The 26753-nt window shown below is 39.5% G+C and overlaps 1 protein-coding gene across 2 annotated transcripts in view; it reads left to right on the top strand.

Moving 5' to 3' along the window:
• The window catches only part of ALMS1 (ALMS1 centrosome and basal body associated protein), a 214449-nt gene extending 189018 nt beyond the window's left edge, over positions 1 to 25431 (top strand). Inside the window, exons 17-23 of one of the 2 annotated variants that reach the window (XM_037736112.1) lie at positions 15084 to 15204; positions 16387 to 16590; positions 16892 to 17130; positions 17893 to 18100; positions 18949 to 19012; positions 23931 to 24030; positions 25078 to 25431. In XM_037736112.1, the coding sequence (XP_037592040.1) occupies positions 15084 to 15204; positions 16387 to 16590; positions 16892 to 17130; positions 17893 to 18100; positions 18949 to 19012; positions 23931 to 24030; positions 25078 to 25122 (981 nt within the window). In that variant the 3' untranslated portion in view covers positions 25123 to 25431. The remainder of the gene's footprint in view (positions 1 to 15083; positions 15205 to 16386; positions 16591 to 16891; positions 17131 to 17892; positions 18101 to 18948; positions 19013 to 23930; positions 24031 to 25077) is intronic. The other variant, XM_037736111.1, reaches the window with a different exon arrangement.
• Positions 25432 to 26753: the final 1322 nt, after the last annotated feature.

The following is a 26753-nucleotide window of genomic DNA, read 5'->3' as shown; positions in this document are numbered from 1 at the left end:
GAGAAAATATATGGAAAATTTTTATAACAATATTTAAAAACTTGATTTAAATATGTGGTAAAACTTTATTGACAAAACACAGCATCTACAGTTGTTCCAAACACCCATGGAATATTTACAAAATTAATTGTACATTAGACGAAATGTTGATGAATTCTCAAACCAGAAGTTTTATAAGCCCATATTCTGTAACTGCATTACACTAAAATTGAACTTAACAACTATAATTTTTTTTTAAATTGTACTTTAAGCTTTAAGTTCTGGGGTACATGTGCAGCACATGCAGGTTTATTACATAGATATACTAATGCCATGATGGTTGGCTGCATCCGTCACCCCATCATCTACATTAGGTATTTCTCCTAATGCTATCCCTTCCTCCCCTAGCCCCCCACCGCCTGACAACCCCTGGTGTGTTACCCTCCCCATGTCCATGTGTTCTCATTGTTCAACTCCCACTTATGAGTGAGAACATGCAGCGTTTGGTTGTCTGTTCTTGTGTCAGTTTGCTGAGAATGATAGTTCTCAGCTTCATCCAGTTCCCTGCAAAGGATATGAACTCATCCTTTTCTATAGCTGCATAGTATTCAATGGTATATATGTGCCACATTTCCTTTATCCAGTCTGTCATTGATGGGCATTTGGGTTGGTTCCAAGTCTTTGCTATTGTGAACAGTGCTGCAGTAAACATACATGTGCATGTGTCTTTATAACGGAACGATTTATAATCCTTTGGGTATATACCCAGAAATCGGATTGCTGGGTCAAATAGTATTTCTAGTTCTAGATTCTTGAAAAATTGCCATGCTCTCTTTCACAATGGTTGAACTAATTTACACTCCCACCAAAAGTTTAAAAACATTCCTATTTCTATACATCTTCTCCAGCATCTGTTGTCTCCTGACTTTTTAATGATTGCCATTCTAACTGGCGTGAGATGGTATCTCAATGTGGTTTTGATTTGCATTTCTCTAATGACCAGTAATGATGAGCTTTTTTTCATATGTTTGTTGGCTGCGTAAATGTCTCCTTTAGAGAAGTCTGTTCATGTCCTTCGCCCACTTTTTGGTGGGGTTGTTTTTTTTTTTCCTGTAAATTTGTTTAAGTTCTTTGTGGATTGTGAATATTAGCCCTTTGTAAGATGGGTAAGCTGTAAAAATTTTCTCCCATTCTGTAGGTTACCTATTCACTCTGATGATAGTTTCTTTTGCTGTGCAGAAGCTCTTTAGTTTCATTAGATCCCATTTGTCTTTTTTGGCTTTTGTTGCCATTGTTTTGGTGTTATAGTCATCAAGTCTTTGCCCATGCCTCTGTCCAGAATGGTATTGCCTAGGTTTTCTATGGTTTTAGGTCTTACATTTAAATTTTTAATCCATCTTAAGTTAATTTTTGTATAAGGTATAAGGAAGGGATCCAGTTTCAGCTTTTTGCATATGGCTTGCCAGTTTTCCCAACACCATTTATTAAATAGGGAATCCTTTCCCCATTGCTTATTTTTGTCAGGTTTGTCAAAGATCAGATGGTTTTGGTGTGTGGCGTTATTTCTGAAGCCTCTGTTCTGTTCCATTGGTCTATATAGCTGTTTTGATACCAGTACCATGCTGTTTTGGTTACGGTGGCCTTGGAATATAGTTTGAAGTCAGGTACCATGACGCCTCCAGCTTTGTTCTTTTTCCTTAGGATTGTCTTGGCTATGCAGGCTCTCTTTTGGCTCCATATGAAATTTAAGGTGTTTTTTTTTCCAATTCTGTGAAAAAAGTCAATGGTAGCTTAATGAGTATAGCATTGAATCTATAGATTACTTTGGGCAGTATGGCCATTTTCACCATATTGATTCTTCCTATCCATGAGCATGGACAGTTTTTCCATTTGTTTGTGCCCTGTCTTATTTCGTTGAGCAGTGTTTTGTAGTTCTCCTTGAAGATGTCCTTCACATCCCTTGTAAGTTGTATTCCTAGGTGTTTAATTCTCTTCATAGCAATTATAAATGGGAGTTCACTCATGATTTGGCTCTGTTTGTCTGGTATTTGTGTGTAGAAATTCTTGTGATTTTTGCACGTTGATTTTGTTTCCAAGACTTTGCTGAAGTTGCTTATCAGCTTAAGGAGATTTGGGGCTGAGACAATGGGGTTTTCTAAATATGCAATCATGTCATCTGCAAATAGAGACCATTAGACTTCCTCTTTACCTATTTGAATACCTTTATTTCTTTCTCTTGCCTGATCGCCCTGGCCAGAACTTCCAATACTATCTTGAATAGGAGTGGTGAGGGAGGGGATCCTTGTCTTCTGCTGATTTTCAAAGAGAATGCTTCCAGTTTTTGGCCATTCAGTATGATACTGGCTGTGGGTTCATCATAAATAGCTCTTACTATTTCGAGATATGTTTCGTCAGTACCTAGTTTATTGAGAGTTTTTAGCATAAAGCATTGTTGAATTTTGTCAAAAGCCTTCTCTGCATCTATTGAGATAATCATGTGATTTTTGTCATTGGTTCTGTTTATGTGATGGATTACGTTTATTGATTTGTGTATGTTACCAGCCTTGCGTCCCAGGGATGAAGCCAACTTGATTGTGATGGATAAGCTTCTTGATGTGCGATTAGATTCGGTTCGCCAGTATTTTATTGAAGATTTTCGCATCGATGTTCATCAGGGATATTAGCCTGGAATTTTCTTTTTTAGTTGTGTCTCTGCCAGGTTTTGGTATCAGGATGATATTGGCCTCATAAAATGAGTTAGGAAGGATTCGCTTTTATCCTGTTGTTTGGAATAGTTTCAGAAGATATGGTACCAGCTCCTGATTGTACCTCTGGTAGAATTCAGCTGTGAAAGTGTCTGATCCTGGACTTTTTTTGGTTGGTAGGCTGTAAATTGCTACCTCAATTTCAAACCTTGTTATTGACCTGTTCAGGGATTTGACTTCTTTTGGTTTAGTCTTGGATGTAAGTGTCCAGGTATTTATCCTTTTCGTCTAGATTTTTTCATAGAGGTGTTTTATTTCCATAGAGGTGTTTATAGGAGTCTCTGATGGTAGTTTGTATTTCTTTGGGATTGGTGGTGATATCACCTTTATTATTTTTTATTGCGTCTGTTTGATTCTTCTCTCTTTTCTTCTTTATTCCTTTGGTTATGGCTAGCAGTCTATCTATTTTGTTGATCTTTTTAAAAAACCAGCTCATAGATTCATTGATTTTTTTTTTTGGAAGGGTTTATTTTGTCTCTGTCTCCTTCAGCTCTGCTCTGGTCTTAGTTATTTCTTGTCTTCTGCTGGCTTTTGAATTTGTTTGTTCTTGCTTCTCTAGCTCTTTTAATTTTGATGTTAGGGTGTCGATTTTAGATCTTTCCTGCTTTCTCTTTTGGGCATTTAGTGCTGTAAATTTCCCTCTACACACTGCTTTAAATGTGTCCCAAAGATTCTGGTACATCGTGTCTTTGTTCTCATTGATTTCAAAGAACATCTTTATTTCTGCCTTCATTTCATTTTTTATCCAGTAGTCATTCAGGAGCAGGTTGTTCAGTTTCCATGTAGTTATGTGGTTTTGAGTGAATTTCTTAATCCTGAGTTCTAATTTGATTGCACTGTGGTCTGAGAGACTGTTTGTTATGATTTTCATTCTTTTGCATTTGTTGAGGAATGTTTTGCTTGCAATTATATGGTCAATTTTAGAATAGGTGTGATGTGGTGCTGAGAAGAATGTATATTCTGTTGATTTGAGGTGAAGAGTTCTGTAGATATCTATTAGGTCCTCTTGGTCTAGAGCTGAGTTCCAGTCCTAGATATCCTTGTTAATTTTTTGTTTCATTGATCTGTCTAATATTGACAGTGGGGTGTTAAAAGTCTCCCACTGTTATTGCATGGGAGTCTAAGTCTCTGTAGGTTTCTAAGAACTTGCTTTATGAATCTGGGTGCTCCTCTGTTAGGTGCATATATATTTAGGATAGTTAGCTCTTCTTGTTGCATTGATCCCTTTACCATTATGTAATGCCTTTCTTTGTCTCTTTTGATCTTTAATGGTTTAAAATCTGTTTTATCAGAAAGTAGGATTGCAACTCCTGCTTTTTTTTTTTCCTTTCTATTTGCTTGGTAAATATTCCTGCATCCCTTTATTTTGAACCTATATGTGTCTTTGCAAGTGAATTGGGTCTCCTGATACAGCACACCAATGGGTCCTGACTCTTTATCAGATTTGCCAGTCTGTGTCTTTTAATCGGGGCATTTAGCCCATTTACATTTAAGGTTAGTATTGTTATGTGTGAATTTGATCCTGCCATTATGATGCTAGATGGTTATTTTGCCCATTAGTTGATGTAGTTTCTTCCTAGCATTGATGATCTTTACAATTTGGTACATTTTTGCATTGGCTGGTACTGGTTGTTCCTTTCTATGTTTAATGCTTCCTTTAGGAGCTCTTGTAAGGCAGGCCTGGTGGTGACAAAATCTCTCAGCATTTGCTTGTCCATAAAGGATTTAATTTCTCCTTCACTTTTGAAGCTTAGTTTGGCTGGATATGAAATTCTGGGTTGAAAGTTCTTTTCTTTAAGGATGTTGAATATTGGCCCCTACTCTCTTCTGGCTTGTAGGGTTTCTGCTGAGAGATCTGTTGTTAGTCTGACGGGCTTCCCTTTGTGGGTAACCCAACCTTTCTCTCTCGCTGCGCTTAGCACTTTTTCCTTCATTTCAGCCTTGGTGAATCTGATGATTATGTGTCTTGAGTTGCTCTTGTTGAAGAGTATCTATGTAGTGTTCTCTGTGTTTACTGAATATGAATGCTGGCCTAGCAGGCCTGCTAGGTTGGGGAAGTTCTCCTGAATAATATCCTAAACAGTGTTTTCCAACTTGGTTTCATCCTCTCCTTCACTTTCATGTACAGCGATCAAACGTAGATTTGGTCTTTTCACATAATCCCATGTTTCTTGGAGGCTTTGTTCATTCCTTTTCATTGTTTTTTCTCTAATTGTCTTCTTACTTTATTTCATTTAGTTGATCTTCGGTCTCTGATCTCCTTTCTTCCTTTTAATCGATTTGGTTGTTGAAAATGTGTATGCTTCACAAAGTTCTCTTGCTGTGTTTTTCAACTCCATCAGGTTGTTTATGTTCTTCTCTAAACTGGTTATTCTAGATATCATTTCTTCTACCTTTTTTAAGGTTCTTAGCTTCCTGGCATTGGGTTAGAACATGCTCCTTTAGCTCAGCAGTTTGTTATTACCCACCTTCTGAAGTCTGCCTCTGTCCTTTCATCAAACTCATTCTCCATCCAGTTTTGTTCCATTGCTGGTGAGGAGCTGTGATCCCTTAAAGGAAAATGGACGTTTTGTCAGCGTTTTTGTGCTCGTTTCTTCCCATCCTTGTGGATTTATCTTCCTTTCATCTTTGAGGTTGGTGACCTTTGGATGGGATTTCTGAGTGGATGTCCTTTTTGTTGATGTTGATGCTATTTCTTTCTGTTTGTTTTCCTGCTAACAGCACCCTTTGCTGCAGTTCTGCTGGAGGTCCACTCCATACCCTGCTTGCCTGGGAATCACTAGTGGAGACTGCAGAACAGCACAGATTGCTGCCTCTGCCTTCCTTTGGTAGCTTTGTCCCAGACGGGTACCCGCCAGATGCCAGCAGAGCTCCTGTATGAGGTGTCTGTCGGCCCCTACTGGGAGATGTCTCCCAGGCAGGATACACGGGGGTCAGGGAGCCACTTAAGGGTGCAGTCTGTTCCTTATCAGAGCTCAAACACTGTGTTGGGAAATCTGCTGCTCTCTTCAGAGCTGCCAGGCAGGAATGTTTAGGCCTGCTGAAGCTATACCCACTACCACCCCTTTCCCAGGTGTTCTGTCCCAGGAAGGTCAGGACTTTATTAATAAGTCCCTGATGGGCTGCTGCCTTTTTTCAGAGATGCACTGCCCAGCAAGGACATCTGGTGAGTCAGTGCCTGCAGCTGCTGAGCTGTGTTGGGCTCTGCTCAGTTCGGATTTCCCGGCAGCTTTCCTTACACTATGGGGTTGAAACAGTCTGCTCAAGCCTTAGCAATGGTGGATGCCCCTCCACCCACCAAATGAACGACCCAGATTAAGCTCAGACTTAACTGCTGTGCTGGCTGCAAGAATTTCAAGCCAGTGGATCTTAGTTTGCTGGTTCCATGGGGGTGGGACCTGCCGAGCCAGACCACTTGGCTCCCTGGCTTTAGCCCCCTTTCCTGGGGAGTGAACAGTTCTGTCTCGCTGGCGTTCCAGGTGCCACTAGGATATGAAAAAAAGCTGCTGCGGCAAGCTTGGTTTCTGCCCAAACGACTGCACAGTTTTATGCCAGAAACCCAGGACCCTGGTGGTTGTGCAGGTACTGGAGGGAATCTCCTGGTCTGCGGGTTGTGAAGACCCTGGGAAAAGCACAGTATCTGGGTGGGAGTGCAGGAAACAGTCCCTAATGGCTTCCTTTGGCCAAGAGAGGGAGTTCCCTGGCCCCTTGCACGTCCTGGGTAAGGTGATGCCCCACCCTGCTTCAGCTCGCCCTCCTTGGGCTGTACCCATTGTCCAACCAGTCCCAATGAGATGAACCAGGTTCCTCAGTTGGAAATGTGGAAATTGCCTGCCTTCTGTGTGGATCTTGCTGGGAACTGTGCACTGGAGCTGTTTCTATTTGGCCATCTTGCCTGGGGACCTCAAGAACTATAATTTTTAATTTTGCTAGTGCTTTTAATTGTATTTTTATTAGGTTTCAGATTTGCCATTTACATTTCTTCCTTTGAGAATTACCTTTGTGTATTCTTTGTCTATTTTTCTTTGAAGATTTTTTTCCCTATTCATTTTTGTAAACATATTTGGAGACCACTGTAGTTGTTGTTTTTTTAAATTGTGTTTTATTACCTTTTTTTCTTTTTTAGAAATGTGGTCTTGCTATGTTGCCCAGGCAGATCTCAAACTCCTGGCCTCAACCAATCTTTCCGTCTCAGCCTCCTGAGTAGCTGGGACCACAGGCATGTGCCGCTGTGCCTGGCTTCCTATTGATTTTTAACCATTAATTACATTGTGTTAATATTGGAATAGTATTGTTAAATACTTCTTTATTCTGTGTTGATGCTAAGAAAGATCTTCCAACCTCAAGATTTGTTTTTTAAAGATTCTGCTTTATTTTTAATACTTTTTGAGGGATATGGAAGCTTTAAGCTTAAGCTTTTAATCTATGTGGAATTTTTTTAATAGGTCTAAATTTATTTCCAAATTATAGCTAGTTGCCAATAAAGATTTTTAAAGAAAGTAATGTCAATAAATTATTAGAAAAATCTAATGTTCTTTTGTTAAGATAGACTCTAATCAGTTATAATTGGTAAATAATTGCCGTGGTTCTTTTGAAATTTCCATTCAAAACAACTGAAATCATATATGGACACCTTATAAAAATGGAAAGACCGGAAGAGGAAATGAATTCTGACTGAATTATGAAGGAGTTTTATTTATTAAATTTGAAACTGGATCAGATCATTTTAGTGAAAATATCTAACAGACTAGATGGATCTGACCCCATGAGGATATCATGAGTGAGATGTAGGTGTTGGAGTCATCCATGTAAAGGTGATGGTAATTCTGATAGTTATTAAAGCCAAGAAGAAACATATTTGGGAGAATGCAATGAAGAAATAAATATATAGGGCTACTTCCAGACCATCATTTTTGAAACCTGTTAGAAAAACCTTTGGGTAACATGCTGTCTAACTCTACCATTCTCTACAAAATTTTATGACCATTAGTCAACCTTCTGGTTTTCCCATCAGTTAATTGAATGTTTTAGCTCTTGGTTCATTTTCATTCTGTCCAACCCAAAGCCCTGCCATTATCTGGAAACTATTATCCCATTAGAGTTTTTTGACCTTAGTGTAATGATAATTGACCATAATAATATCCACTGCATTTTAGCCATATATTCTTAAAACTATTATTTGAATTTTGGATTCACTCAAAATTGTCTGTTTTCTGCGATCTTTACTTATTCACATACCAAAATAAATTTTTCGAAAACCTGTTATGCAGGCACAGTACACTCTTAATTTTCTGAGGAAGATTTTCCATAGTTTTTTGATCAACTACATTGGCAGAAATAGATAACTATTTCCAATTTCCAAAAGGTAAAAAATAGTTACCACCTGAGCTCCTGCTTCTGCAACCTTTTGTCACTAGGAATTAAATAATTAATGTTATTTTTTGGACAGACACTTTGTAATTGTGTCACCCCTTGGGTGGTGAGTAAATTTTATTGAAAATATGCTTGTGGTTGATCAACACAGTTCTAGAAACTTTTCACTAGAAAAGACAGTCTTTTGGCACCATAGACTATATTTCTCATTTTGACTCTGACCATCTTATCAATATGTATCTCTGGTCCTAAACCCTAGTGGTTGTACATGAATTAGCATAAACACATACCTTTAAAGAAAAAGTATCTCCCAGCAGGCACCTGGCTAGCTGAAGGCCAGCAGTACCGGTCTTCCTACCTGAAGAATAGCACTGTAGGGTCATATCAGAAAACATGGCCCTTTTCCTATGTTGGATATGTTTTTCTAAGCTCAATTTCCACTTAACAAGTAATTTTTTAAATAAAAAGCTTTTATTTCTAGGTCTATCTCATGTCTTTAATCAATAAATGTAGGAATGAGTCTCATCTAGTTGTTAATTAAACTAAAAAGTACTATAAAAACCCTGAAACATCTCTGAGATGGTGCATTTACTTTCTATTCTTAGTCTTGTATAAGACAGCAACAGGTAAGTTTGCTCTCATAATGGAAGTTGAAACAGAAGCAGCCGACCAACATATATTTCCTTCCAAGACTGTGTACAACAGAAAACCTAACCTGTGGTGGCTGACAATGTCATTTAATTAATTAGAGGAGATACACAGGACTCTCCCACGGACTAAGGAAAGTGAACTGCTGTGATTTACTGACAGCATATATAAATTGATTTGGGAAAAAAAAAAAAAGTTCTATCCCACGATGTGTCCATAGCACAAATTTTGGGACACGAGTGCAGGTGTGTCCATTGTGATTATTGTTGTGAATCTGTGGATGGATTCAACATTACGTGGCTTGGTTCTGACAGTTTGTGCTTGACCCCAGCTTTAGAGTGGTGCTCCATCACACCTACAGTAGCCAGTGCCCACCTTTTTGTTAGGATTGTTTGTTGTTTATTACATGAAAACAACATTGTTGATCACCTTCCATGGTTAGTTTTTTCTGATTTCAGTAACATAGGAGATGCAGAACCATGGAGTATGATATAAGCTTTTTTCTCCAAACAAGACTTCATTGTCCACATTTTTTTCAGTTTGCACGCAGTAAACAAGTGCATTTTATGACTTTCTTGACATATTTCCCATGCCGTTAAACTTCACCTGTTTAAAGTGTACAGTTTAATAGGTCTTGATATAGTCATAGAACCGTGCAACCATCACCATAATCTAACTTTAGAACATTTTAAATATTCTCCAAAAAAATTCTGTAAACATTAACAGTCAATCTTCATTTACCCAACCTCCTACCTCTGCCATACCCTGCAGGCAACCACTAATTACTTTCCTATGCTGGACCTTTCATATAAATGGAATCACAGAGTCTTTTGTGATTCTCTTCATTCACTTAACATAGTATGTTGAAGGTTCATCCACATCATAGCATGTGCTCATTCCTTTTAATGGCCAAAGAACATTCCATTGTATGACTATACCACATTGTTTGTATCCATCAGTTCATAGACATTTGTGTTGTTTCCATTTTTTAACTATTATGAACAAAACTGCTATGAACAGTCATGTAAATTTTTTTTTTTTTTGAAGGCATGTGTTTTCACTTCTCTTGGGTGTATACCTGGGAGTGGAATTAATCATATGACAACTCTATGTTTAACTAATTGAGGAACCGCCAGACTTTTTCACAATGACAGCACCATTTTACATTCCCACCAGCTGTATGTGAGGGTTTCTCCACATCCTAATAACACTTGTTTTTGTCTCTCTTTTTGATTGTCATCTTCCTGCAGGGCTGGATAATTATATTGTGTTGAGAGAGAATTTATTCTTAGACTGATTTCTGTTTATAAATGTTTACCTTTTCATACCTTTTCATAGGTAAGAATTAATGAAAAAGAATTTGAAATGAAAAAGGAAACATTCCAAGGCTCCTCATATAATCCAGTATAATTTGTTTTTTTTCCACTCTGTGGTATACACCATGACTGCTTGTGTCCTTTGGAAGTGCAGAATGTTCACAGAACCTCAGGCTTGGAAGGGACCATAGGAGTCCTGTGGTCCTACCCACTTCCATCAACACTTCTGCTGCATCTGCAGCAAATGGCAGGCCACCCTCTAGTAGCTCTACCTCTCACATGCTGTTTATGTGTCAGCCAGTTCCATTTGCCTAAGGCTCCAGTTATCAAAGGCTTTGACTTAGATCCAATATCTCCTTGCGTTGGAATACCTGGCTCTGGCCTCAGAGCAGCTCTCTGAAGGCACAGGAAACAGGCCTACATCTCTGCCTCTGGGGCCCCCACCTCCTTTCCTGATGTGTTTTTTCTCAGGTCTTCACTCCATGAACTGTTCCACATGGGCCGTAGTTTCTACTCTCCTTTCTGAATTTGGCAGCTCCCTGGGTGTAAGTTTGTTTGTATCTTATTTTTAAACAAGTCCCTCTCAACTAAACTTGTGCTTCCGGTGGTGAGAGCGTGTTGACTGACACAACTTGTCACCTTCCTTTCAGTGACTGGACCATATCTGTGGCCTAGCATATTTTATTCCTGTTGAACTCCTTAAATCTTTACTGCCACACCCTTCCCCACAAGTTTTTGTTTTGTTTATTCATTTCTTGAACTGGTAATACAGTACAACCACATGGTACAAAATATTTGATCAAGAGTGTTCTTCCTAATCCTGTTCCCCGGCACCCAGCACTCCTTCCCAGAGGCATACAATAAAATTTCATCCATTTTAGGTGTTCAGAGTTGTACAGTCATCACCACAATCCGGTTTTAGAACATTTCTGTCACTACCAAAAAGTCCCTTGTACCTCTTTACAGTCAATCCTGGTTCCCAGCCCCAGGCAACCCCTCTTCTGCCTTCTGCCTCTTCTGGAGATTTTGTATACACAGCATCAGATGTGGTCTCTTGCATCTGCCTTTTTTTGTTAACATAATGATTTCAAGATTCATCCATGTTGTATGTATCAGTGGTTCCTTTTTGTTGCTGAATAGTATTCTGTTTTGTGAATATACCGTATTTTGCTTATTTTTCAGTTGATGGACATTTGGATTGTTTGATTTTTTTGGATAATGTGAATGCTGCTATTAACATTTGTGCCAAAGTTTTGTGTGGGCATACATTTTCATTTCTTTGGGGTTTTTACTCAGGAGTGAAATTGCTAGGTCATATGATAGGTTTATGTTTAACTTTTTAAGAAATTACCAAAGTGTTTTCCAAAGTGACTATCATTTTACATTCTTGCTTGCAATGTGTGAGGGTTTCAGTTTCTCCACTTCCTTGTCAACACTTGCCATTGTCCACCTTTTTGTTTATAGCCATTCTAGTGGGTATGAAATGGTATCTTATTGTGAGTTTAATTTGAATTTTCCTAATGACTGATGATGTTGAACATCTTTTCATGTGTTTATTGGCCACTCTGTATCTTCTTTGATGAAGTGTCTTTTTAAATCTTTTGCTTATTTTAAAATTAGGTTATCTTTCTACTGAGTTGAAAGAGCTCTCTATATACTCTGGTTAAAAGTCCTTTATCAGATGTATTTTTAAAAAATAATTTCTCCCAGGCTATGGCTTGACCTTTTAATTTAAAACAGTGTCTTTTGAAGTGCAAATGGTTTTAATACAGTAATGATGAAGTCCAGTTTAAACTATTTTTCTTGTATGGATTGTGGATTGTACTTGGGGTGTTATATTCAAGAACTGTTTGCCTAACCAAAGTCACAAAGATTTTCTCCTATGTTTTTCATTAAAAGTTTATTGTTTTACTTATGTTTAGGTCTACCATCCATTTTTAGTACATTTTTGTGTACAGTGTGTTGTGAACAGAGATGTTTAATTGTCCCAGCATCATTTGTTCAAAAGAGAATTATTTTCTCCAGTTAGTTGCTTTGGCCCCATTGTTGAACACTAATTGATCACATATGTAAGGTTTCATTTGGAATTTTCATTCTGTTCCATTGATTGATTTGTCTATATCTATTATCGTTTTTTTTTTTTTTTTTTTTTTTGAGTTGGAGTCTGGCTCTGTCACCCAGGCTGGAGTGCAGTGGCGCGATCTCAGCTCACTGCAACCTCTGCCTCTTGGGTTGAAGTGATTCTTCTGCCTCAGTCTCCTAAGTAGCTGGGACTACAGGTGCACTAATTTTTGTATTTTTAGTAGAGACAGGGTTTCACCGTATTGGCCAGGCTGGTCTCAAATTCCTGACCTCGCGATTTACCTGCCTCGGCCTCCCAAAGGGCTGAGATTACAAGCCTGAGCTACCGCGCCCCGCCAGTTTGTATCCTTATATCAATACCACAATGCCTTGATTTGATTTGTGGTATAACTTTATAAGATTTGAAATCAGTCAATGTAAGTCCTCCACCTTTCTTTTTTTTTCAATAACTTTTAGCCCTTGTGGTCCTTGCCATTCCCATATAAAGTTGAGATCACTTTGTAGATTTCGTCAAAAATCCTTGCGGGAATTTTGATATTGTCTAGAATCTACAGATTAATTTGGGGATAATTGCCATCCTAACAATTTTGAGACTTCCAATCCATGTATGGTGAATGTCTCACCATTTACATAGACATGATCTCTCCCAGCAATGTTTTCTAGTTTTTAATGTGCAAACCTTGCACTTCTCTTGTTAACTTTATTCCTAAATATTTTATGCTTTTTGATGCTATTGTGAGTGAGATTGTAAATTTTATTTTCAGGTTGTCACTTGCTAGAATATAGGAATATAATTGATTTTTTTATCTTATTAATCTTGCAGTCTGCAACCTGGCTGAATTTGTTTATTAGTTCTAATTCTTTGTGGATTTCTTAGTATTTTTTACAGAGAAGATCTTGTCATTTGTAAGTAAAACCAATTTCACTTCTTCCTTTCAATCTGGATTCTTTTCTTTCAGAGGCGTTTTATAAATAAAAAAGCAAACACCTACATATACTTTTGACTTTTTTTAGTACCTAACATGCTTTCTTCCTCTCTTTTATAGCTGCAGAGAAGGTATAATGTATTTCATATCAGTTACTTCTTTTTCATGTTCCTTTCTTATAAGGAAAAAATAAAAAGATTTTTTTAACAACATGGTAGTCTGTCTCTAGTTTTATATTTTACTATCTAAATCATCTGTTCTTTCTGAAATACAGATTTTGTTTCCTTTTCTAGATGGGGAAACTGACACAAAGAGGTTGTAGCTTGCCTAAGTAGAGACCTCTAATAAAGGGAAGACGTGCGTGAAACTGGCCTAGTTGTTTGGAATCCAGACAAAGAGCTTTTTTTTTCCTGCATCAAGAGTTGCTGCCATTTCTCCTGCCTAATGAGCAGACTGTTAAAATTACTCCTACTAAACATGCTCTGATTTAGCCCATCATTCCTGTTATTATTTGGGATCCTGACAGAAGGCCCTCCTTGATGTGTATTGTATGGAAATTCTCCTGCTTTCCATACCTCCAAGACACTGATGTGTAAAATCTTAAAAAGGAGTAGCCAGCACCAAACTCAGTGATTGTGCACAGTAATTGCTTAGTAACTGTTGTCAAATGCAAGATGTACCACTCAGTAAAGACATCTCTCTCTGTTGAAATTATATTTGGGTAAGGTTAGTTCAACCAGTTGTGGTTCTATCAACTTGTATTATCTTCCAATCCATATAACTCCATCTTGCCTTCAAAGATGCCATGAAATGTTTTGGCAGTTTGTTCAAATCTAGGTATAGAATGCTATGTGTTCTTTTGTTTCACCAGCAAAATGACCTTATCTACTAGAGAAAACAAGGCTAACCTGGCAGGGCATGCTCTGCCTACCTGACTGAGCCTGGCTTAAATCTGCTCATCTTTTTTTCATCAGTTCCTTGCAAATTGTTCAATTTGTGATCCATCCTAAATTGTACATGTCATCAATGTTCAGCCCACTAGTTTGCAATGCCTACCTTTCTGAAAATCAAAGTGTTTCCTTTCTTCAAATGTCTAACACAGATCTTCCTCTCCAAAATTCTGTTACAAGTTTGTTTATGACTCTGGAATATGGTTTATCTAGTTTGAGGGATCAGATATGCTCAATTTCCTATCTTCACCCAGGCTTTAATTTGCCTCCACCAGACCTGCCTAAGTAGAAGATTCCCTGGCATTTATTCAAAATGTAGATGCCCGGAACCCGCCCCCCCAGAGATTCCAATTCATTATTCTGGGTTACCTTCTCTCTGTCCTTGGACATATTAACAATGAGCAAGTTTAAGAAGTACTATTTTACACTATAGTATTTGTTCAGCTATATCTCGTTAATTTTTTTGTCATCCACCAACATTGCACCATCAGCTGCAATCCCTGAAATTGCCTTCATTGCTCTACTTGCTCTGAACACAATCGAAAGGCCTTTGGAACTCTCTAATACTTTTTGCAATACACTGCTCATCAGGACATCTCATGAGCCTTGCAGGTCTTTGCTGTTTGTCTTAGTATATGTGTCTGAGTCTGCCCTTAATTGGAGAGCACTCTCTTCAGCTTATCACTTTTTTAGCTATCTCCAGGCCTCTTTATCTCACATGAAAATTATGTGCAGGTGTCACTTCAGAATTTCATTCTGAAGATGCATCAGACTAATGTTTAGCTAGCATTCTCTTCAGAGTTTTTCCAAGCCCAGTGAAAATAGCCAGGCCTTACCACCTCAGAACAGCTGAAGTCCTAAACAACTACAACATTCTCCTCCCTATCACAGATACAAGGCAGCATGTTCTCATTATCTCAGGCTTCCTCTAAATGCATCTCAACAGTTTGAATTAGATTAGAAAGAGGACTTGTTGGCTTATCCTGTGGGTAACTGTGACATTGACTGCAGGTAATAATAACAAGATCTTTTTTATTTTTCTAGGTAGCAAACCATGTGATTTCTTCTGACTCTATTTCCTCTTCTGTCAGTAGTTTCCTGAGCTCGAACTCTACTCTTTGCAACAAGCAAAATGTACACATGTTAAACAAGGGCATACAAGCAGGTAATTACTTGAATCTAAACTTTTTCATTGAAATAGATTGAAATAGCTCTTAAACATATAAGGTACTCAGCCTCAATCATAATAAAGGACATGAAGATAAAACTATATCCAACTGCCAATTTTCATCTTATCAAATTGGCAAAAATTCAAGTTTGATGGCAAGTTTGTGGGCAAGAGTGTAGGGAAATGGATTCCCTTGTATATTTCAGCAGGAGTAGAAGTTGGTTCACTGTGAGAGGTAATTCGACAGTTCCTATCAAAATTAGTTTCAGCATTTTTATTTTTGAAATGGACTCTATAGATACACTATGCATATGTGGAATTTAACCTATAGATATACTTGCATATGTGCAAAATAGTGTACAAAAGTAACCACAGAAACATTGTTATAGCAGGAAATTAAAATGAATTTAGTTGTCCCTCAATAGCTTAATGATTACATAAATTATTGTATATCTAGATAATGAATGAAAGTCTACATAGAATGAGGAAGCTCTCTCTGTGCTAATCTCTCTCTGTACTTGGAGAAAGATCTCCAAGGCATATAATTGATTTTAAGAAAAGGTACAGAACAGTGTATAGTACACTGCAATATGAATTTTTAAAAAAATAAATGGAAGAGATTGCTTAAATGTGCAAAATGAATTCTCTGGAACCATTTGGGGCTGTGAACAGAGTAAATGGAGACCAGAAGTAGAAAGGAGAATTTTTAGTTATTGCCTTTCTATACCTTTTGGTTTCATAAAATAAAAATAAATAAACTTTTATCTTGATTTGTTTCTTCCCCTTAAATCCTGTCTTTACTTCTGTTAACCTCTTGCTTACCTGGGTGACTACCAAAAGGACTCTAAGTATTTATTGTCTTTCTGACTTGGGATCAGAGCTGAAATCCTTTACCCTTTGAACCCATATTCATTCTTCTTTCCCTCTAATACCTAAAATTACTTACAAATAAAAACGCTTTCTTTTTTCTTCTTCCTCTTTTCCCTTCCAACTTTCCCCTGTCCTCCCTTCTTTTAATCTCTCTCTCTCTCTCTTCCCATCCCTCCATCCTACACAAAGGCATTGTATTTTTGAAGGATTAAAAAGGGTTTACTTACTTACTTGAATAAACCTTACTCACCTGAATAAATCAACTCAGCCTCAAGGCTACTCCCAGACACCTGTGATCCTTCCCCGCAGGTAACTTGGAGATTGTGAATGGTGTCAAAAAACACACTCGAGATGTTGGGATGACTTTCCCAACTCCAAGTTCCAGCGAGGCTAAATTGGAAGAGGACAGTGATGTGACTTCTTGGTCAGAAGAAAAACATGAAGAGAAAACGCTCTTTACTGCTTATCCTATGGACAGAAAGTTAAAAAGGAACAAGAAGATTTCCCATGAAGGTCAGTTTCTCATTTAAGATCTTGTAGTAGAGAAACTAGTGAATTTCAAGTCCCCTGTGATGCTGACTCTGTGTTTCCAAGTGACTCTATGTGGACCCCACCTATCCCCAGCCAACACCTTATCAGGTTTTCAGAGTATCCAGCACTGCAGTTACACAGTCATCCCTGCAGTGAAGCCAGATTCAAGGGCACCCTGTGGCTGTCAACAGCCGAGACCCCTGAGAGTCTGTCCTTGATGAGAGTTGGATGGGGCTATAAAAAATGAAAAATATTTTTTCCTTCTAAAAACTATTTGTTGCAGGGGTTTCCTGGTTTGTTCCTGTGGAAAACGAGTCTGGATCAAAGAAGGAAAACATGCCCAAGATGTGTGGACCTGGTGTCTCCTGGTTTGAACCATTAACCAAGACCAAGCCCTGGAGGGAGCCACTGCGGGAGCAGAACTGGCAGGGGCAGCACCTGAACGGTCGGGGCTCCCTGGCAGGCCCAGGCAGAGAGGATGGCAGAGATGCACTGAAGCCATTTGTGAGAGCAACCCTGCAGGTGCAGTGACACTGACTTAACTTTAGCCCTACGTGTAGGGAGAAGAAGGGCAAGGCTCAGGGAACCCCCTTCTGTGACTTGGCGAGCTGAGGTGTAGGCCTGAGACCCTCTTTTCCAGCACCTCTGCGGTTCACCTGGTTTCATGCACGAGAGCTAGGTTTCTCATCTTTCATCAAAGACTGCCTTACTCTTAACCACTCTAGATGGTGCATCACCTGACTCAGGATCTGGGGTCAAGGTCACAGGAGGGAGGATTTGCAGCTCTGCTCATCGGGTTTGTGGGTCCCTCTATGTGGAAGGTCCAGAGGCCTGAGGCTTGTGCAGCCTCATGGGTGTTCCTCCAATTCCGCAACTCCTGTTCCTGCTCCATGTGGGATTTAAAGGAAACCCAGTCTCTTCTTATTTGTCCCTTGGGGGATAAAGGAAATGTTATTTAATGATATATTTGTTCAAATAGATCTTTAAAATAGCACTATGGGAGAGCCGTATTGCATTGACATTTGGGAGAGTTGTAATTGCCATAGTCTTAATTCCTGGCCCATGTTGAAGGCCCATCTTTGATCTCTGCAGGTTCCCTGCTGGAGTCCTCCCCTACAGAGAGGTGTGCAAGGATTGTCTAGACATTTTCGCAGCATTTGAATCAGGCTTCTTCAAACCTCTTGGGCAGGTGGTGTTTTTCTAGGCATTTGGAGATTGCATCATTAATGTGAGGCTTGGCATTTTCTTTCTTTCTTTTTTTCTTTTCTTTTTTTTTTTTTTTAGGAATCACTTCAGCTTCACAGACCTGACTTCATCTCCCGCTCTGGGGAGCGGATAAAGCGCCTGAAGTTAATAGTCCAGGAGAGGAAGCTGCAGAGCATGTTACAGAGTGAGCGGGATGCTCTGTTCAACATTGACAGGGAACAGCAGAGCCACCAGAATTGTATGCGCTCGCTGCCCAAGAGAGGTACGCCTCACTGTTCACTTTTCTGTGAGTGGAATAGAGAAGGCAAGGTCTGTTGCTGTGCTGCAGATACCTACTAAAGGCCAGGCCAGGTCAGTTACATGGGCAGACAGCAACCTTTTGCTTGCCAAGACTCAAACCTTCTTAGCTAGCAGAACCTGCCCAACTTAGTTGTCAGCACATTCATGATCCAAGTAAGCACAGTTACTCTAGCCCTGTCACTGCATCTTAAACCAGCTCTGTGTCTCTGAGCAAGTTAGTTCCAAAAGTATATTATTTTTCCTGAAAAGATGGGGCTGATTCCAGACTTGCCTATCTCTTAGGTTGGTAATAATAATAATAAACACATAGTCCTTACATCTTGCCCAGGCACTGTTTACATTTGGCACTTACAACACTCTTGATAGGTGCTATTTCTATCTCTACTTTATAGTGAGAAAACTGAATCAAAAGGAGATTAAGTACCTCTCCCAAGATGACATACCTAGTAAGTAAAAGCTAACATTTGAACCCAGGTGCACAGCTCTGGAGTCTGCCTTCTTAACAATTACAATAAGCAGGTTTTGATAAAACAATGAAAGCTGTGAAAACTACAAAGCACTACCTAATTCTTTCATCCAATCTTCCCTAATAACTGGCGATTTTTAAAATTCAAAGTCTAGTCTGTGCTATGGAGCGTTAGGTCCTCAGGGCCTTAGGCTGCTGTCCCTGTTACCCTAGTCTAACCCTGGCTTATCTTGGTCCTTGCTCCCCACCCAATCTTGCCAGCTCAGGGTAGGGGCACCAAGTCCTGGAAGCTCCCTCTCCCAGCTCTTACACCACACCCTCCTGGTTTAAGTCACTGTCCACTGAAAACCCCTTCTTCTCTTGCTTAGTCTTCTTGGCTGCCCAGAAGAACAAGCCTATCAGCAAGAAGGAAATGATTCAGCGGTCCAAACGGTAAGACGAAGAAAACAAGTGTATGTTTAGAAGTATAAACCAGGCCACCAAGTTATCAGGAGCTCTGGCTCGTACCCAGAATAAGGATGTTATGCTCAAGTTTAAACACCATGAGAAAGTTGTGAGAGTCGTTTCTCACTTATGGCACTGAAGAAAAAAATTACCACATCATGGTATGAGTGACTCACATGCAAAAGACGAAAAAAATCCCCACTAATTTGCATGTCTTAGTCAGGCTTCTCTGTATTAGAAACCTAAATATAAATAAAGAATATTTTAGGCCAGGCACAGTAGCTGACACCTGTAATCTCAGCACTTTGGGAGGCTGAGGTGGGTGGATCATTTGAAGTCAGGAGTTCAAGACCAGCCTGACCAACATGGTGAAACCCATCTCTACTAAAAGTGCAAAAATTAGCTGGGCATGGTGGCACACACCTGTAATCCCAGCTACTTGGGAGGCTGAGTGGGGAAGACCGTTTGAACCTGGGTGGCGGAAGTTACAGTGAGCTTAGATGGTACCACTTTACTCCAGTCTGAACAACAGAGTGAGAAAAAAAAAAAAAAAAAAAAAAAAAAAAAGATTATTTTAAAATAAAATTAAATGTATATTTGGGCCATGCCTTTTATCTTAGCAATCCCATTTCTAGGAATTGATCCAACAGGGTGAGAAAGAACAGTGTTCTCCAGAACACTTTAAGTTAAACTTTTTTAAAATTAAATTTTTAAAGCATATGAGCACTGTTACCATTTGTGGTCTTTCAAAATAAGTATTTGTGCTTATGTAGATGTGTATACTTTTATATGCATAGAATATTCCTGGAAGAGAGAAAAAAACTGATAATACTGATTGTCTTTGGAAAGGAGAACTGATGTAGTACAGATGTAGTATATTTTTTGACTTTTTATAATTTTTTAATTTTGTGCCATGACAAACGAACATTAGCTACTCATTAATGAATGAATCTGAGTGTTGGATATGGTGGTACATTTCTGCAATCCTACCTACTCAGGAGTCTTAGGTGAGAGAATCTCTTAAGCCCAGGAATTTGAGACTGCAGTGAGCTATGATCACACCATTATACTTGGCCTGGGTAACAGACTGAGACTCTGTATCTAAAAAATAACAAATTTTTAAAAAAATTAATTCATTTCAGATATTCGTATATTGATCATGAGAATGCCAGAGAATAAGTTAAAGTTGACTTTTTCAGGCATTCATTGGAGTCTTGCTTTAATAAGAATAGTTTCTCTTTTGGCATAATGCTTCTGAAGTAATGACACTTTAAACAATTTATCTCATGGACTTTAAGCATTCCTCTTGAAATCTTGTTTTTACTCTCTATCTAGTCAGCCTTTATAGGCAAATCCAAAGGGATGCATTAGTCTAGTGGTTCTCAGAGAATGGTCTGTGGAGCCCTGGAAGTTGCTGAGACTCTTATAGGCGATTTGCAAGGTCAAAACGAATTTCAAAATGACACCAGGATGTTCCTTGTCTTTTTTGCTGTGTTGACTATTTGCACTGATGATGCTAGAGGAATGGGGGAGGAGTAAAACTGTTGATGTCTTAGCACTATTCAAGACAGTGGCACCAAGCTACTAGTCTAGTAGGCATTGTATCCTGCACAGCCTCCCTCTAGGAGTGTGATGGAAGTACAAGGAAGCAGTGTAAATGGAGGTACACAGGAATCACTTCCTTTGTACAGTGAAAGATGATGACTGTTTTAAGTAAAAGCACTTATGCCATGGTTTGTGTCGTGAGCTAAACCAGCTGCCTTTTTCATGGAACATGACTTTTACTTGAAAGAGTAACTGACAGAAAACCGATTATTCTGACTTGGATTTGTAGCAGACATTTTCTTGAAAATGAAGCGAATCTGTGACTTCAGGCAAATGTCTGACAGTATCTGTTGCCAAAGAACGTGTGAGTTTTCAAGCCAACAATAGAATTCTAGAAAACTTGTATTCACCACCATGGGCTTGATGACTTCTCAGTACTTAGACTTTTATAAGCAGTGACATTAACAAATGTGATGTTTTTCATGTTATCTAAATAAATTTGTCAACATTTGGAAGATCTGCACAACTCACTGGGCCAGGATTTTCCAAATGATTGTTGCTTTTTTGCTAGAAAATCAGGCATAGATAGAAGATTCATTCAAATAGTACAAGATAGATGAATGGATTTTTGTGTAACAGAATAGAAAAAATTTACTGACGTATTTTCAGATTCCACTTTGCAACTAACTTTTAAGAAACTACCACTTGCCAGCCAGGCACGGTGGCTCACACCTGTAATCCCAGCACTTTGGGAGGCCAAGGAGGGCGGATCACTTGAGGTCAGGAGTTCAAGACCAGCCTCGCCAACATAGTGAAACCCCGTCTCTACTAAAACTACAAAAATTAGCTGGGTGTCGTGGGTACCTGTAATCCCACCTACTCTGGAGGCTGAGTCAGGAGAATTGCCTGAACCTGGGAGGCAGAGTTTGCAGTTAGCCAAGATCACACCACTGCACTCCAGCCTGGGCAACAAGTGCAAAACTCTGTCTCAAAAATAAAAAAAGAAAAGAAACTATCACTTGTCAAGTTTGGATGTAATATCAAAGAAGATCAAGAATTACCTGAAAAGAATGATACAATACTTCTCTCATTTCCAAGTACGTGGAAAATCTGTATGTAAGCTGGATTTTTTAATGTATACTTATCCAGAGCAAGATGTGATGACAGACTTAATACAGAAGCAAATATGAATCCAGCTGTCTTCCATTAAACCAGACATTAAAAGGTTTTCTGAAAAATGTAAACAGCACCACACTTCTCACCAAGTTTTTGTTTTGCAAAACCTCTTTATTTTTTATTAAAAATTAAAAAAAAATAATATATATATATAGATAGATAGATTTCTTATGTTAGCATGTCACAGGCTTATTGTTATTTCAAACGAATTAAAAAAAATAAGGTTTTTCTTAATTTTTAATTTTTAATACAGTATCAATAGATAAAACCTACATTCGGATCCTCAAAGTTTAGGAACATGAAGGGGGTCCTAAGTCTAAAATATTTGAGAACCATTGCTTCATTCTAACTCAGTCACAAAATGGAATTAGGAGATATTATACAGGGTTTGTTGTGTGGCAGCTACTTACACTCTCACCTCAGCAAGAGCAGTTCCTGCTGTAAGGGACTAGGAAGCTTGCCTATAGGAAGACAGGCAGGACGTCTCCTATAACATATCAATGCTTTCAGCCAGAAAGCAGTTGAGTTTTTAAACTGATACATTTTCATTAGGTTGCTTCTATTCAATTTTGTTCCTTGTGTGGCCTCTTTTCAAGGAAGTGACATATTTCCATCTGAGAATCGTAGAGTTGAATGTGATCTTAAATATCATGTAGTCACTCTTAATATTTAGGAAACTACAACCCAGAGAGGGGAAGTAACTCAACAAGTTAGGGTCACTGCTGGGGTTAGAGCCTGGTGTTTGGCCTTCAAATGTGTCCTATTAAGGATTTGTATCTCTGGAACTTATGTTACTAATCTTTTGTCATCACCCTACCTCTACCAAAGATATTTAAAGTTTCCCATGAGAAGGAAAGATTTTGAGACAAAAGAACGTAGCTCTTTTATTTGGAAGCACTTGTTCCAGAGTGGCATTCAGGAGACACCTTCTCCTTCTCTAGTGTTTCCCACAGAGCCCTGCATCAATCTAGTGATTATAGAAAACTAGGAAATATAAAGAAAAGTAGAAAAAAGAAAATGAATATCACTTACATCCGTCCATCTAAACTTGACTAACAGTAGTCCTGTTTTTGGTGGGAGGCGTGGGGATTTTGCAGGGACCTGCATAACACACTTTTTTCCCCAAATTTTTGATCGTGCTGCATTTACAAGTTTGTATCTTCCTTTATTTTACTCAGCATTATGTTGTGAACTTTTCCTATAACATTAAAAATCCTGAAACTTTCTCGTTTCATACTCATGAAACATACTTGTAACATATACATTCTGTTATATTACATAATCTATTTAACAGTTATTTTGATGGAAACTTATTTACAATGAGACTACATTTATCACAGGCACATTTGTGTTTCTCCCAACTTAAAATCATTGACACCCAACCTCTGCTGGAAGAGCCCATGTTTTTCACGTGGCCACAAGATCCTCCGCAGCCCACCTCACCCGCACCCCACCTGTTTCCCACCTGTTCCTTTACACTCCTCTTCAGGAAGCCTCGACTCCATTTTTACCAACACTCATTTTCTCCCCAGCCCTGACTGTCTTCTGCCCTTCTCCTCCTTCCCTTTCTGCTTCTATCTATTCTTTTTTTTTTTTTCTTTTTAATTAAGACGGAGTTTCACCATGTTTGTCAGGCTGGTCTTGAACTCCCGACCTCAGGTGCTCCTATCTATTCTTAAGACCCAACTTACCCCTAATTTCCTCTCTGGAGCCTTTCCCAACTGCCTTCCACCAGACCAAGTTTCTTCTCCTCTAGAACATTTTACAGATGTGACCATTTTAGTACTTTTCCATAACTTTGCTTGTGTTTATAAATACAATAGTAACACTGTTCATTATTTTATATTGAAACAGTACATTTTTGCATATAGAGTGGAAAGCAGTTCACCTCTCCCTCGTTTAGCTCACTTTTTTCCCCCTATATCCCACTCCTTTCCCAGATGTAACTAACTGCTATTAGCAGGGTTTTATTGTGTTTGTATTTATCTGTTTCCCCTTCCAGATTGTGAGCCCCCAAGCCAGAGTTCTCTGTGCTAGGAGTATCTAATGGGGCCTAGGGCCTTTTTGGGAGGGATGAGCGTCTAGAGAGCGGGAGGCATTTGGAGGGGTAGTGAGAGGAGATCTCATGCCTCTGCACCTTGGTAAACTCCCCGCTTTCTGTCCTTTCACTGGTGCCATTTCTAAGGATTTATGAGCAGCTTCCAGAAGTACAGAAAAAGAAAGAAGAAGAGAAGAGAAAATCAGAATATAAGTCATACCGGCTACGAGCCCAGCTATATAAAAAGGTCAGTGGGTTCTCTGTCTAGAGTGGAATAGATCAGATTTATTGGGGGAAAGAGAAATGGAGAAAACACGTTGACCTGTTGAGCGTGCAGTCAAAATGAACTGCATTTGGGGAATGAACTTAGAGTGCACTGGACCAGTGTTGAAATTTGGAAAAAGGCATCTGTAATTACATTTCAAATCAGGTTTAGCTCCCCATCCATAATTGTGTAAGACCCTTTCCATGAATTCATTTGGAGTGAAAACAAATTTCACATACAGGAGTTCATTGACATATCATGGTGGAAATGTCCAAGTATCAGAATTGTCAGGTTTCCATTCCAGAGTCCCAGGTGGTGATTTCATGCCCCTCATTGGTGAGTCAGATGCCTCTAGAACTGTTAAACTGGAAAATGTTTGACTGCGGCATAAGAGTTGTCCACTTGGGTGTTCAGAGGCCTCTACCTCTAACTTGTCACCATTCCCTGCCCATAGTCCCAGTGGAGTCAGTGGTGCTGCAAGTCCAAGAACCTCACAGGGCAGGGTTTATGCTACCAATTAATTCTCTAAGAAACCAGACTGGCTCCTATGCCTGAAGGGCCATATTCTTCACTGTACTTGCTTCCTTCTCACCCCATCACCACACCTCAGAGGACCCTGAAAGTCAGAAACAAAAAGATCAGTTCATACCAGACTGATGTGGGATGGAAGCTGCTTCTGGAGCAGACCCCAGAATCCAGGGCGGCTGCCTCAGGTGGGGGCCCCAGGCACCACACCACCTGTCTGGTGCATCAGCGTCTCAGGGCTAGGTCTCTACTTAGGCTATGTGGGAACTTATGGATTATCTGTCTGTATAGAAATAATAGGTATCGATTACAGATCCTCTTTCCTGAACCTTTCAGGAAGTATTTTTTATATGATGACCATAGTTTCTGAAGCAGAGTAAAATGAATAAGATTTGAGTAGGATCACACTGATTCTCCTTGGTGACATGGCTGGGGGAAGAAGTGGCATCTGCCTCTGATGGCAAGAATATCTAACTTCTTTCCTGCCTTTCTTTTCTTCTACAGAGAGTGACCAATCAACTTCTGGGGAGAAAAGTTCCCTGGGACTGACACAAGTTTATTTTCCTCAGAGCATTAGAATCCTATTTTATGAACCTAGAGAAAAGCACAGTCCTTACTTTTGTGAGTCTGGCTGAATAAAACTTATTCTTTGTCCATGTGTATTTTAGAAATAGTAACTTATAAAGAGTCTAGGCAGAGTGGTGGTAGAAATTCCTAATGGTTTGGGAGCAATACTTTCTGCATAGTGGCCTTGCACATTGGGCTGTGTGTTATAGTGATGTGATCAATTCTCAAGAATGAGTCCCTTTTTGTATGTGTTTTTATACATTTAGAAAATAAAAACTTCTGATTAATTCATGGTAAATAATTCTTTCCCATCTGGAGAGGTGCAAGGAGCTGTGCATTGTCTCCCCCGAGATGTCTAGATGCATCATTCGAGGGAGATGAGCTTTTAGAATGAAATGTAGCCTGTCTCTTTTAGAAACACAATGTGCTGCAGTGGGAGCATTGTTGTGGGCTTTGAGGAGAGGGTGTCTTGTTAGATGCCTACCGGATGCACTCACAGACTGCTGCAGGAGAGGAGTCTGGGGTTCATAGCCTCCTCTCAGCCCCAGTCTAGCTCCCTCAGGGGCTCGCTGTGTAGGCTGGGGAGGAAAGCCAACAAACAGCCTTGGCTGTTGGATCTTCCTTCACCCACACTCTTGGTTTTGAGATTAAAGCCTCAGACCATTTATCATTACACGTGAAACCAGCACTTACTACATAAAGGACAACTTCTGAAAAAGATGAGTCAATGGTAAAGCACATAAAGCACTTAACCCAGTACCTGGATCAGAGTGTAACAGGATTTTTTTTTTTTTTTTTTTTTTTTAATGTGGCCTGGAATTACAGCTAAGGCCCAAAGTGATGGAAGAAGGTTTTCAACAGCCTCACTATAAGTTCAGAAAACCCCAGTACTAAGGTCAGCAAGGGCCAGTCATCCACCAAGAAGGCTTCCTGGGAGGCTGGATCCAAGAGCAGGCCCTGCCCTCAAGCACAGTTCAGAGCTTCAGATCTTGCCCCTGGGCTCCTTGCCACAAAGAGGACACTGAGAAAATAACCCATGGTGCATGAGGTCAACTCCTAGTTCCTCCCTTTCTTGATGGGCAAGGTAATTAAGCACTTCTGGCCAATTTACCTATAAAATGAGAGGGTTAATACCTCTAAGCTCCTCTTTAAGTAAACTCTAAGACAATGTGACTATTTCCACCTCTTGTGGGACATTATTCAGAATAGAAACAAATTATTGTCTCAAACCTGGGTCTGCAGAGAACCCAGGACAGGATGGAGTCTGATGAGGAATGATGAGCATGATTCTCTCTCGATCCAAGCCTGTGACACCCAGACACCTTCCCAGGGCAGTTAGATTTGGTCCTGGGAGGCCCAGGTGGTAGTTGCCAGCCAGCTCCTCCCAGCCCCAACCAGAACATACCTCCTCAGGAGAACTTGTTAGCATCTCTACTGGGTTCCTTTAAGCTGGAAATCTATGGACTTGCTTTCACATTATAACAGTATTCCCTCAGGCCAGCCGTGGGCATGTTCCCAAGGCAATGTCAAAGCACAGAATGTGGCAAGAAGGGGGCATGTTGTGCAGAGTCTCACAGCTGCAGTCTGTTTGTCCTGTGCCAGGAGACCTTTGG

This window comes from Cebus imitator, unplaced genomic scaffold, assembly GCF_001604975.1.
Source record: "Cebus imitator isolate Cc_AM_T3 unplaced genomic scaffold, Cebus_imitator-1.0 Scaffold23, whole genome shotgun sequence".
NCBI classification, from domain to species: Eukaryota; Metazoa; Chordata; class Mammalia; order Primates; family Cebidae; genus Cebus; species Cebus imitator.
This window is presented reverse-complemented; position numbering and strand designations above follow the sequence as displayed.